The sequence below is a fragment of the Athene noctua genome, chromosome 1 (assembly GCF_965140245.1).
Source record: "Athene noctua chromosome 1, bAthNoc1.hap1.1, whole genome shotgun sequence".
Taxonomy (NCBI): domain Eukaryota; kingdom Metazoa; phylum Chordata; class Aves; order Strigiformes; family Strigidae; genus Athene; species Athene noctua.
This window is the reverse complement of record NC_134037.1, coordinates 112151733-112164828: the sequence shown is the minus strand read 5'-3', so window position 1 is coordinate 112164828 and position 13096 is coordinate 112151733. Positions and strand designations below refer to the sequence as shown.

Below are 13096 nucleotides of genomic sequence, written 5' to 3'. Positions count from 1 at the left end.
GGAAATTTCTGTTTCCTTACTCAGGAAAACAGTTTACACTCTTAAGGCCAATTTGCCAGCTGGAGCATAGTTCTTCTGCAAATGGATGCAAAGATAAGGCTCTTATAAATATCTGAAAGCACCATCATCTCTGCATTTGTACTTTCAACAGTATGTATCTCAATGACAGTGCATCGCAGTCGGCCATCTCCACGAGATAGGTCCTTGCTGCTAGCACATCTGATGATCTGAAGGTGGTAGAGTGCGTAGCTGGGGCAGGTCATACTTTTATGCAGTATGTACTTCAGCATTGCTTTTAACAAGCTACTGAGGAAAAAGTATGAAACTCTGTGGTGGCACAAAGATGCGGGGTGTATTTATGACTAGCTTTAAGTAGCTCTCCTGAATCCCCTGATACAGGTCCTTTGGCATAGTTGTAGCTCTAACCTCGTATTCAAGGAGGACTTGTGAATGCAACCTCCAAGAGACCAGGAGGTATCTTGGCATTTTTTTCCCTTCCTTTACATGTATTTTATTCCTGATAGGAGACAGTTGTACTTCTGAACTGGTAGAGAGAGATTCATCAGCTGATTAATCCATCCAGGGGACTGTAGTCATATGTGGCTGTGTGTCATGTGACAGTCATGAACAGAAATCAGGAGAGAAATTGGCAGTTGAAAAAATTAATAGTCAGCAGAGTCTATTCTTCAAGACCTTGGATCGTATGTATAAAACAACTCAGAAATCCTTCTGAATTTTAGTTTGGTTCTGAATTAATATTTGCTCTAATTATGAATGAAATGTCAGTTCCATTTTGCATACTATTCTGATTTTATTGAATTTAATGATAACTGTTTATTTCCCTCAGTCTCATCTCCATGGTATTTCAAAAGAATCTTGGGGTTTGGGGTTTTTTTAAATTATTTAATAATCTCAGTCTTAACTGTTTTAAATAAAAGTGGAGCAATGTGTATTTTACTGACAAAATGGCCTCACGGAACAAAATCAGGAAGGAGTCAACCTCCCTCCAATTTTTCTTCATTATGCTCATGATGTGCTTCTGGACCTGACCTGATGTTTCAAAAATCTATGTTTTACTAGTTGTGTTAAAATAAAGCACACTTGGTATAGTTTTGAAAATAAGTAATAATTGGAAAGATCTCTTGTAAGCCCTACTGGTTTTTCTTTTAATCTCCTGACTTTTGCATATAGAAGAATCATTACTATAATCTGAAACAAATTTTGTAGTTTGAAATATGAAACCCAAAGTTAATCAAATTGCAATGTCTTCATATTGGTGCAAATTATTTTGACATTCAGAGAATGTTACCACTTTTTAAACTATGTCATAAATATTACTTTCCATTTCATCAGTATAACATGACCATTTATATTGATGTATTTCAGGATGAAAGAATATGGCTTATGTTCATTTGTAACCAAATGTTCTTGTGCTCTATATATTCATCAAGCTTCACCTTTTATTTTGTTGGGTTGTTGTTTTTTTTTTCCAGACTACTTTCAGTCTACAGCTGTAGAAACTAGAGACTTGTTATTGAAAAGACAGGAACAGAAAAGCCTCAAATCAATTGTCTTCCTGCCATCTGCTTAAATCTTGATGTGTCTAGCAAGTCCAACCTGTAGTGGGCTACAGCGAATTTTTACTAAATGGGAGGGGTTTTGACCATAGGGTGGTCTTCTGCAGTTTTGATCCCATGGAGCATGAACGAAACGAAAGGTAGTACTCATTTCATAAGGTCTTGTAGATCTAAGATTTTAAAGGAAAGGAGAGAGAAAGACAGACACATACATGAGGAAAATGGCGCTAATGTTTTTGAATTTTTTTTTCCGGCAGTCACTATCATTCTTGTGAAACTGTTTCAAGTACCTTAGCAAAATGGACTGTTTTACACACGCAGCTAAATGAATACTCTTACAATTCATTACAAGCCTACCATTGTTAGGATGAGTTGGTCATGATTATTTTTACCTTTTTTGTGTAAATATTACTGTTTTCATCTTGAGTAGGCTTAAATGAGTAGGGAAAAATAACAAATTTTTGGTGATATTTGTTAAAATTAGGGTAACTCTTAGGGCAACTTAAAGAATTAGTTGAATTAGTTTTTAAAATTATATTTAGCTCCTCTCAGAAACATCTACATTTTGTGGCTTATTTTAAAGGTGAGAATGGTGGAATATTTCAGCCAGCATGCTTCAGAGAAGAGGTGGTGCTGTTTTATGTCTCATTACATTTGCTTATACTTTTTGATTATGGAAGAAGAAAAACAACAAACAATTAAAAAAAAAAAAAAAACACCAAAAAAAACCCCAAGAAAAGCAACATAACAGCTGCTTTTAACAAGATTAAAATCTTTCCAAGCAATGTGAAGGATTGAACATGAGTCAAGTTCAGCAGAATTACCCATGGCAATCCAGCTCCAGCACTCACTTAAAATGCACGTTATTTAAAAGCTCTGTGTATCTGAAACAGCTATTTACAGTTTAGAAGAAAAACAAACAAACCCAAAACCCACCAAAAAAAAACCCCAAACAAAGTGAAAACAAACCAAAAAAAAAAACCACAAAGCCACCAAAAAACCCCACCTTTCTATCTCACAATTCTCATGTCAGATGTCTTGTAGACAGACCCTGGTTCCAGGTGATAACCTTGGTGCAGCATGATTGAGTGACACAAAAGAGTTTGCAAGAACCCTTCCTCAAAGATTAACATTTGTATCAAGAAAGATATTTCAGCTCAGTCAAAAAGTTAACAAAAGAAACAAGGACTCAAAGACAGGATTCATTATGCAGGCCTTTTGATGATATTCTTGAAGTTGTTTTCCTCTTGCTGTTTTTACAAATAGTCATTCTGTATATTTCTGGAGGTTTTTTTTCCAGATGATGAAATTAGTTTGCCAGTCCACCAGGACTATTAGAATCGTGCATTTTCTCCTGTTTGGGTTCCTATAAAGGTGCCAAGGAAAAGAGGAGATGAATCAGCAAGTGCATGAAGAATAATCACAGTTGAAAATAAAGGCGTGTTATTTAGCTCTGGCTTTAGGACTGTATAGCTTTTAATCTATCAAATAGATTATATAACCTATAAAAAAATAACACATTTCTTTTGCCTAGGAGCAACACAAAAGCAGGAGCTCTTGGATCCATGATGGGGAGCATAAATAGTGCCTCTCCTTCAGGGACAAATGTGCCTGGGCTGTAGAAAGTAAAAATGCTTTGTTGTCCCTTGGTCTTACCAATCAAGACATGCAAAATAGCATAGCTGAGAAGGAAGAACCTCTTCCCAGTGCAGATAGCCAGTGCATCAGAAGCACCCTGCTTAATTCAGCTGGGGCCCATGATTTCAACACCACTTTAAATATAAAATACTTTTGTCATGGAAAATAAGCATTGTTCATCTCCATCCCTACTCTAAGGCCGTAAAGCATCTGGGGCCATGAACCCAAATTTGCTGCGAAGTCATCCCCCAAGAGCCACGTGGTTCGTCCCAGCTTTTGGGGCGGATCTTCCATTCAGGGAGTTGGTCTGGGAGGTCTCTGCATTCCTCCCTTTGAGATGAAGGAGACGGGCACAGATGTGAAGGCAGAGATGTCTCCAGCCCTCATCTGTTTGCTGGTTTTCCTGGTGGGCTGCTCAGGATGTCAGCACCACGCCTGCTGCTGCACGGGCAGGGTCTTCATTTGTCAGGAGAGCAAGGTGGTCCAGGTTCCCCGGGACATCCCTGCCAACACCACCGAACTGTAAGTAGGGAGAGGGAACGTTTGCAAGCCACAGCCTTGTTGCTGGCTCCCAAACCAAACTGCTGCTTGGCAAGCCAAGGGTTGGGTTTGTAGGGAGTCACTCAGGAGACTTAACACCAGCTGTTTGGAAAGCACAGCCCTTCCTCTGACGCTTGCTTAATTACATCTTGAAGGTCCTCTCCGTTACTCTGATCGTGCTCGTTTTAAGATCTCTGTTAAGAAAAGATATGGTACGTTATAATGCAAAGCGCAGACTAAATTTTAAACAAGCTTCCTTGGTGCTGTGACAGTAATTTGAAGCATAAAGTCTTAGATTTCTTTACAGCTTGCTTTAGCATTGTCGAAACGTGTAGTGCAACTTGTCTGCCCCACACAACTTGATGATGAGCATTTGTGTTTGTACTGCGGGAGCTTTCCAAAGGTTTGTGCTTGTTTGCCAAGAAGCAACTTATTGTTTTCTTTTTGAAATCACAAAGGCATTACAGAAAGGACTCTGATAAACATTCAGAGAGTGATCCTCCTCTATCAGAGGAGCAGCATGGCTGCAGTTGGAGAGTGAACAATGTAAAGATACCATACTATGTTACTCGAGGAAGGGTTTTATCTATCTTAAAGCTTCTCTTTCTTTTCCATAAAGTAACATGAGCAACACTGTATGACACTGTATGGCACAGGCGAACAAAAGAGCTTACACAATGGCAAGTATGTAACTGTGCAAGCAATTTTTTTCATTTTAATTTTTTTAAAGCAAATTATATCACCTTTTGCCTACACCCACAGCTGTCTGGCATGGTTACAACCTAAAGCAAAAGTGAAAGGAGTAGTCCTGGAGAAAACCCTCTGATTAATAAGTGAAATGGCAAGTTTGGAGGGAGGATACAGCAAAGAATGATATGCCACTAGGTGGAAAAACATACCCCTATCCCGATTTAACACACCACAGTATATCCATGGTTACTATCACACAGTTTTTCTAGGGCGGAAGTTTTGTTTCATTCAGGAGGAGTTTTTATGCTCACAGAATAAGTAGACTGTGGTGAAAACTTGAGAAAAATGTCCGAATTAACCTCAGAAGGTCAGTAAAAGTTTAAATCATTCTTGCAACTAGAGGGAAAAATAATCCATCTGTGGTTTAGGTCATCTAAATCCTGACTGAACTGTGCTCCGGGCATATACTGCTAATTTTGTTTAATTTTGCTTTGATTGTTTCTTTAGATTAAACAGTTAAGGTCTGCCTTCTAGGGATTAAGCAAAAACATTTTATAATTATTTCTGCAAAGAAGTAGAGTTTTATATTGCCAAAAAGCACCTGTTAGTAAAATGGGATTTGTTCACAGCAGATCCTCGTTAACTTCTCGAGGGTTTGTTGAGGATGCTAATCTGCCAGCTCCTCAGCATGAGTGTATATTCTCTGAAACAGGAAGACTACAGTGTTAGTGTGGCTGAAAACGGTGAACAAATCCTTTCTTCTGGCAGCACTGTGCAAATATTGGAGTTAGAATCTCTCGACTTTACTCCATTCTCACTTACACAGACTTTTATTTCCTTGGGAGGCAATTCTGGTCAGTTCAATTAGTGTAGCCCTGGGATTGATTTCAACATGGCTTAGAAAATTTTCATGGAAACTATGCAGAGCTGCTTTGAATATACTAAATGTTAGTGTTACTAAAGCCAGATACATTAGCTGAAGATCTGTTAAGTGACAGGTAAACCCTAGATTTTTCCTTCAAGGTCAAAGGGGGACTCTAGAAAGGTGCCTTCTTATGCATCTCTCCACTGAATGCTCACTGGGGTGATTCAGGTGACTAAAATAGACTTTACTGCTCCAGGTGCCGTTGCAAATGGACTCTTGGTAACAGAAAAATCTTGCTTTATGTTTCTTCAAAAAGCCTCCGTGAGTCAAAGGGTTTTAAAATCAGTGTAGCAACTTGAGCGTAGATGGCCACAGTGTCTAAGGACCCTGTACGGGACACAACCAGAGACTTCTTGCTAAGTACAGCTCCTGCAAGGTACATTTTTCACTTAAGAGCTCATTCTGGGAGTGCTGGATGCAGTCTATTTTCATTAGATGTAAAGGACGGGGGTATCTTCGGTACACTTCACCTTCCCTTATGTGGTCTTGATAGCTTTCCAAAGCTATCCTAGAGTCCTTTCCTAGTGCCTTTTAGATGTTGAATAACATGCCAGTGAAAGCTCTGGAGAGAGGACAGAAGCCTCATAAGCCTCAAGCACTTCTGTTGCTGTGTGTTTCTGTTCCTCTACAGCTGTTTCATAAGTCGGGACACTGACATGTGGCAGCCAGTTCTGTTATTTCATAAGAAAACTCAGGATTAAAGTAAAACTATTGCCCTTATCATTATCTTTGCTCTTTGCCATGGTTGGTTTTAATTTTTTTTTTTTTTTTTTGAGGGTTGACCACTGACATATGCTGCTGTGATGGGTTTCTTTGCGGTTGGTTTCCTGACAGTGAGAGCTCATGCTCCACAGCAAACATGAGCTCTGTGGCATGGTACAAGAGCTGGGATTTTACTTCTGGTTGGATTGGCATCTGCTTTAGCAAGGGTATTGCAAAGGAGAGGGCTGGCAGCCTCTTACAGTGAGGGATTTCAGTTTGTACTTAGCACGTGGAAACAGCAGGAATCAAAACCCATGGGTTTTCATTACTCTTCTTGCCGTCACATCTACTTTTTCACTTACAGGCCAAAATCTCATGAGAGGGTAGTTACAACTTGGTTTGTATGTTGCTTCTTGCAGATTTGCAGACAACCTGTAGTTGGCATGCTCCAAGTGTTTGCAGGGAAGACTGTGGTTATTAGCTGTTTTGCTTTACAATCTTTGCCTGGAAGAGGAGTTGGATAGAAGAATTCTTGGCATTTTTTTATAGATACTAAAATGCCTGTGAGAAATATAGAAGGCTCTGATTTACAAATCTGGAGGTAATCCATGAGAAACAAGAGGCCAAAAGTTCAGATGGGAAACATAGCTTCATCTGTGTCAAAGTATTAACTATTAACTGCCTTGCAGAGTGAGAGAGAGTGAGCAACTCAGTAGTTGCCTAAGGCATTTTCCTCCTTGAAAATTTAAAACAGATTTAAAATCCAGTGTTGAGCTTTGTAATGCATCCTTAGTATTCATTAAGATTTTGTTTAGTCATTAGAGGTCTTGCTTTGAGAAAGTAATGTAAACAAAAATAAATGTTCTCAGAATAGAAGGGATCCTTCTTAAGATTTAGCAAACTACTTTAAGCAGCAACGTATGAATATCAGCTGGGAATACAACTCGAAATCCCGTGTTAAGCTTACTCATTCTCTTGCAGCACCTTCCCTTTCTTTTGGGTTTCTCATCTCAGCAGTGCTTGAAATCCCTTGTATGGTATCCCGGGGAAATAGAGAGCTCTACCCCGGCAGCTAGGTGCAACCATTTGGGCAGTAGGCTATATCTCTGATTTGACAAAGTAAAGCAACAACACAAGGCAGCTTAAGAAGGGAGGTGAAATAGGCTACTTGGTCCAATTCTGCTTTCAGTCCTGCAGAGTTATGTGAGAGAAATATTACCAGTATTTTACCTGTATCCTGTCATCAATGCTGTGATAAAAAGGTATCAGAAAATCGAATTTGGTCATGTTGTATTTGTTATAAAGAGAAACTACCTCCAACTCAGTTACTTTCCTGATTTTCCCCTGCTCCTAAACTTTACTCCCATGATGTTTAGCCTTCCTTAGTTGGCATACAAGTGTGGCAGCCAGCAGCAGCATGTAGATGTTGGCCAGTTGGTTCCTTCTGCCTATTTCTATACCATGGAGCTGTTATAAGAAGTATCTCTTAAGAATGAAAGCTCCTCAGAAGAAGCTTGCAAACTTGAATATGTGACTCAGATAATTAAAAGTAATTGTTTAATGTGTTAGCATACCAGAGGCTTCAGCAGAAGAGTGGTGCCAGTTTTAGAAAGGAGCAACTGTGGTGATTGAAATAATTGATGACAGAAATGGTCCATCATTTGGCACCCATCTGTCAAAGTGCTATCTAAGAGGAAACTACAGGTAAAGTAAATGAGGTCTGGGCTTGATCATGTGGTGTTTTGTATTTTAAAAACTATTCTCTGGCTTCACTAGCCAGTTTAGCCATTGTCAGAGTGTTTTAGAAGTATGTTATATAGAGTTTTTTCTCCCAGGCATCTGCAAAGTATAAACAGTGGGGTTTTTTACTTGCTCTCTGCATAGGTGTTTTCGTACAATTGCTCAAGGATATTTATTTTAGACTATCAAGTCAAGGCTGAGTAGATGTCTGACCACTAAAACAGTGGCTGCCTTGAAATAGCAAGTTCTGTGTTATGTACTGAGTCAGATGTACTTTCCTGCGACAGAAGCTGCAAATGATGTGAACAGTAGCTGCAGCACTGTTATTGACAGCAGCAGTTAGGATTTTTTTTTTTATGCTTTCACACTTAAAGTGGAAATTACATTGAAACCTGCAAACAATTACAGTTCTTGCTCAGGTGTTTATACTGCCGGACTGACTAATCTAAGTAAGACAGGGTGTAGAGAGGATAAAGTAAACTAACAAAATGAAGACCCACAAAGATTTTAAGTCCCTGTGTTATGGTTGTTAATCATATAGTTAATAAACCCATATATTATCAGAAGGGCATGAAAATATTTACACAGCAGAGTATATTGAGAATGTATTACATGGTATCTAAAGCGCTTTGCTTTTGCTTTTTTGTTGTTGTTGTTGTTAAAGCAGCTTTGCTTCTGTTAGGGTAGAAAAAAGTCTGCAGTTAGTGCTACATTCTTTTCCTGAATTTATGATCAGTTCATACTTTGAAGCAAAAAGCTATAGAGGTTGCTGTACTATCACTGGCTGTATATCGGTGGAGTGGTCCAACACTTACACTGGATTCTGTATTTGACATTTTCATTGGGAGGATAAAAAGAAATAGGCAGAGTATAAGGAAGAAAAAAGAAAAGGAAGAAAGTGACACTAAAGGATAATAAAGTCTGCAAGGCAGATCCTCAGCTAGTATAAATTACCAAGTATATATCTCTATAGAAACATTCTGTTTCAAAAGCTTCAGAAGCTTTTGAACATGAGGAGGTATGCTGCACACAATAGGAGTTGCTTTGCAGTGCAGTACTCTGCTGTCTTACTTGTGATTCTATGGCAATAAATACATACACGTGACTTTCACCTGGCTTGCAATGACTGCAGCTTGATGAATCTGAGAGATGTATTATTGAGTCTGATATGCATAGAAGTGTGCCTATATATCTAATGTATCTTTGAAATGAAAGTGTATTCACTTAAAATATAATGGCAAGTATGTGACTTGTTAAATCGCTAAGGTTTTTGAAGGGAAACACAGCGAAAGCCAAGATTTGATTTTGATTGCATGCAGCACTGAGAGTGTACTAAGGTCTGTGCCAGCTGATGCCCTTTGCTGGGGTCAGCTACAGAGAGATTTTCCTGAGATACCAGTTCTGGCTTTTTCGGCAGCCTCTCTCGCACACACACACAAAAAACAGAGGGCCCATGACACATCCCCGCATATCCGATACCAGGCAAAATGGATTCCTGGGGCTGGTCAGCTCCACATCCTGAAAGAAAGCCTCTCTGTTAGACATGTTAGGTATATTCTGCTTCCATTCCTGCAAAGAATCAAAACGTGCCTATTGAATAAGGTTATCATCAATGTTTTTCTAAAGTGTTGGAAGATTAAACCAGTAATTTGTAGGTGTTACATTTTCTTGTCTTGAATATTGTGTCTTCATCTTGGGTGTCTCCCCATTCCAATCTTTTTTCATATAATTATAACCTAGGAGAGTTTGACAGTAATGTTATTCATGAGATGCAAGCTGGTAAATACCAAGGTTTAGTGCAGAGGCACAGCAAGAGAAAAAAGGCCTAGTAAGATCAGAAATAAGTAATTTTAAACTAAAATGTGGTTTAAATGGAGAAGTTGGTAAGCCTAGGGGACATTGCAAAGTAAGATGGAGGTCTGTCTTTTACTTCTCCAACAAGAACATGAATCACAAAACAGATTTGAGGAATCACGAAGTCACTGGTGTCATGCAGCAGCTAATTTCCTTTGCTCTGAATGGTATGCCACACTAAACTCTTCAACAGTATGGATGATTTCCTAGCTTCATTTACTCCCCTTGTTACAGACTCTGACAACTCAGCAGTTTTCACTGCACAGAATTACACACTGTATTTTAGACTTTGTTGCCTTCCCTTTTCTAATATTAAAATGTTTTAACTTCATCTCTCATCCCACCCAGGGAAGCCAAGACACTTTGGCACCCAGAATCCAAGGTGGTTATCACTAGCATAGTCAGAGCTCTAAGGAGGGTGCTTCTACGAGTTTGAAAGACATTAAAGTGCTTATGTGTTTCTGCATCAGCTTTGCTGAGTTGCCCTCCCATCCCTTACGTAGGGAGCTCAGGATATTTATACAGAAGGGGATGCAGAAAGGTGTATGTCTCTCTCCCTTGTGCTCTAACCCAGCAGGGTAAAAGCTGCTGTATTTTGAGAGTCACCAACCCAGGACAACCCATCCATTATCCCTGTATCTGCACCTATCCATGCAATATGCTTTCAGCCTCTCAGTCATGTTTATGAATGACAGCTTGGGAATTTGAGTTAATCATTGTCTGGATCTGGCTCTCAGCAAAGTGATTTCAGCATTGCAGTCCTGAAGTATAAAGCTTACTATCTCCCTCAAAACTCAGGCCATAAGAAAGAGAGAAAGAGAGAAAGAGAGAAAGAGAGAAAGAGAGAAAGAGAGAAAGAAAGAAAGAAAGAAAGAAAGAAAGAAAGAAAGAAAGAAAGAAAGAGCAAGCTTCTCAAATACTCGATCTTCTCAGCAGCATTTCTGAGGTGTGGTGGAGAAGAGATTTCCAATGAAAGGTGTCTTTAAAAGCTCCAAATTGGGTTCCTCTGGAAGAGTATCACACACTAAATGTGTTGCCTGACACGCCAGCTGGAGAAACTCTGCTGTGCAGCTCAAGGGTTTCCTTTGCAGATGCCAAGGGGGTCTCACCAGGCTGGCATGTCACTGTAAATACTGGATATGTGGAGAGCTTAACAAGGGTGAAAGAAGAGAGTGGATGAGGAATGCCGCAAGAACAGAGAGAAGAGTTGCATAGAAGAGAGATGCCAAGTGAATATACATCCCGAAGGGGAGAGCTGCTCTAACTGCCAGCAGTTTGTAAACAGGAAGGGTTCCCGCAAAGCCAAACCAAATTATCTACCAAAGAAAAATAAACAAACCTGTTAGACACCTAACTGAGGAGTGAAAGAAATCCATGCAAAGTTCAGCACGACTCACTCTCTTCTAACTTGATGGCATTTTAGTTAGTTTTGCTTAACTTTCTTGAGTGTCCTTGTGCAAGCAAGCTAAAAGATAATTGGGGTAGGTTCACAGCTAATTTAAATTGTCATTGCTTCATTAACTTCGGTGGAAAGAACTAAGTTCATTTTCACTATCTGGCAATGGGGACCTCTGTCAACCATGTGTTGTTCATTTTGGCAGCAGCTGATTGGTAATTAATATCTGTTTGGTAAACATGATATTCTGGGCACAAAAGACAGGTATTATTTTTCATAGCACTCTAGCAGTTTTACACAGCAAGGGGCAAGCACTCTGGTAGGAAAAGTCACTTTTCTTTGTTTAAGACCTTGACCTTTTCAGACAAAACCTGTAAATTATTTCACACTCTTTGCCTGTAGTTTGATTGCACTGCTCTTATTAGCAGTGAAATTTAAGTCATTAAAATGAAGCTTATTTCAAATTATAGGTCAGAGTCAAGCCTGGATTTCATATAAGAGGATAGAAAATTATTTCTTCTAATTGTCCTGCATACACTGTAATAAGGAGCCCAATTTCTGCCTGCACTCAGATGCAACTTCCTTGATTTTGAGGGTCTAGGGTCAGGAAAGCTTGTGATTTGTTTAGTTTTGCTTATGTTTTTCTCCAGATATACTTTGGTGTTTCAGGAGCTCGGTCTGGAAGGTATGGATGCTTCTTATCTGCCACTACCTTATGAAGCCACTCAAATACATTTTCTTCTGGTTAGCTAGACAAGAATTTACAGACTGCTACTATATGCAGAAGGAGATATGTTTCTGAGTGAAATTAAAACAGCGTTCAACCCAACTCAGATGAACCAGTCTTTGTTTTTCCTAAGTATATTGAGCTTTCTGAGCCTCTGTCTTTGCCTGGACTAGCTAAAAAAGGATATATCCTTGACTGTAACATATTCAGAACTTGCTATAGACAGGGCAGCCTCAATTTTAAACATATATCCACTGGGTGAACTGTGGGCAGAAGCTTTCCCCTCTGTCAGCTCTCTTATCTACTCAAGAATGTGGTTACTAGTCAGCATTTTAGCATATTCGCCTGGAAATCCTGTTTCTTGAATGCCTATGGAGCACTGCTCTGTTAATGGTCCTGCTGATATAAAGTATCCCCATAGCACACACAAGGATGTACTTCATGAGGTGAATCCTTGTCCAAATACAGTCAGTTAACTGGAATTAATTCGTAAATATTTATTTGCAAAAATCTGTGAATCTTCAGTGGTTTTCCAGAAACACTACATGCATAAACATACAGTGGGGAAAACTTCTAAGTTTTCAATATTTGATTCATCTTTTGTTTGAGAGCGGAGCAAGGAGGGAATATACTTTCAAATGACGGTCAGCAGATTTGTTTTTTTAATTTGAAATAGTAGTGTGCAATGAAGAACTGGATTGACTGTGTGAAGACTGGAAAAGAAAGTGGTGGTTTTTTTCTCAGGAGAGTTTCTGGTGTCCTGTGTTCATGTTTTTAACACAGAATTATGGGGTGCAATGGGATACTCATAAAACAACCTCTCCTCACCCTCACCCCAAAAAAAAGATCCTACCAAAGAAGCGAAGGGAATAAGGTGCATTCACGCATCTGCACATGTACATGAGGTATCTGTGTGTTTAATCTCTTCCTCCACCAGTTTGACTCAGGGCAAAGAAGATGAGAATGGAAAACAGCAGCATATATATATATATATATATCTGTAGCTGTAACTGCTAAAATGGCCAAGGCTTAGGTGGGAGAGAGTAGCAATGTAAGGAGGGACTGTCTGCCTGGCCCTTCTTCTTGAAACCAGGAACATGGGATGAAAAGAAGTGATATGTAGTTATTTGGGGTTGGTTTTTTTCATTGAAAAGGGTTATCACATGTGAAGGCTAAGGATTGTAATGGTTTTCTTTACAAGCCTCCTGAAAGCCTTTTAATGGTTTTATATTCTGTGCTATGCCTCATGCTTAGAAATTATCCTGGTGTAACACTCTCACCTACCCTTGGCTTTGAGAGGTTTAGAT

The 13096-nt window shown here is 39.3% G+C and overlaps 1 protein-coding gene across 1 annotated transcript in view; it reads left to right on the top strand.

Annotated features, from left to right (window-relative positions):
• Nucleotides 1-3552: 3552 nt before the first annotated feature.
• Nucleotides 3553-13096, top strand: part of FSHR (follicle stimulating hormone receptor) — an 85549-nt gene continuing 76005 nt past the window's right edge. The window contains exon 1 of the mRNA XM_074926560.1: nt 3553-3737. Coding sequence (XP_074782661.1) covers nt 3553-3737 — 185 coding nt within the window. The remainder of the gene's footprint in view (nt 3738-13096) is intronic.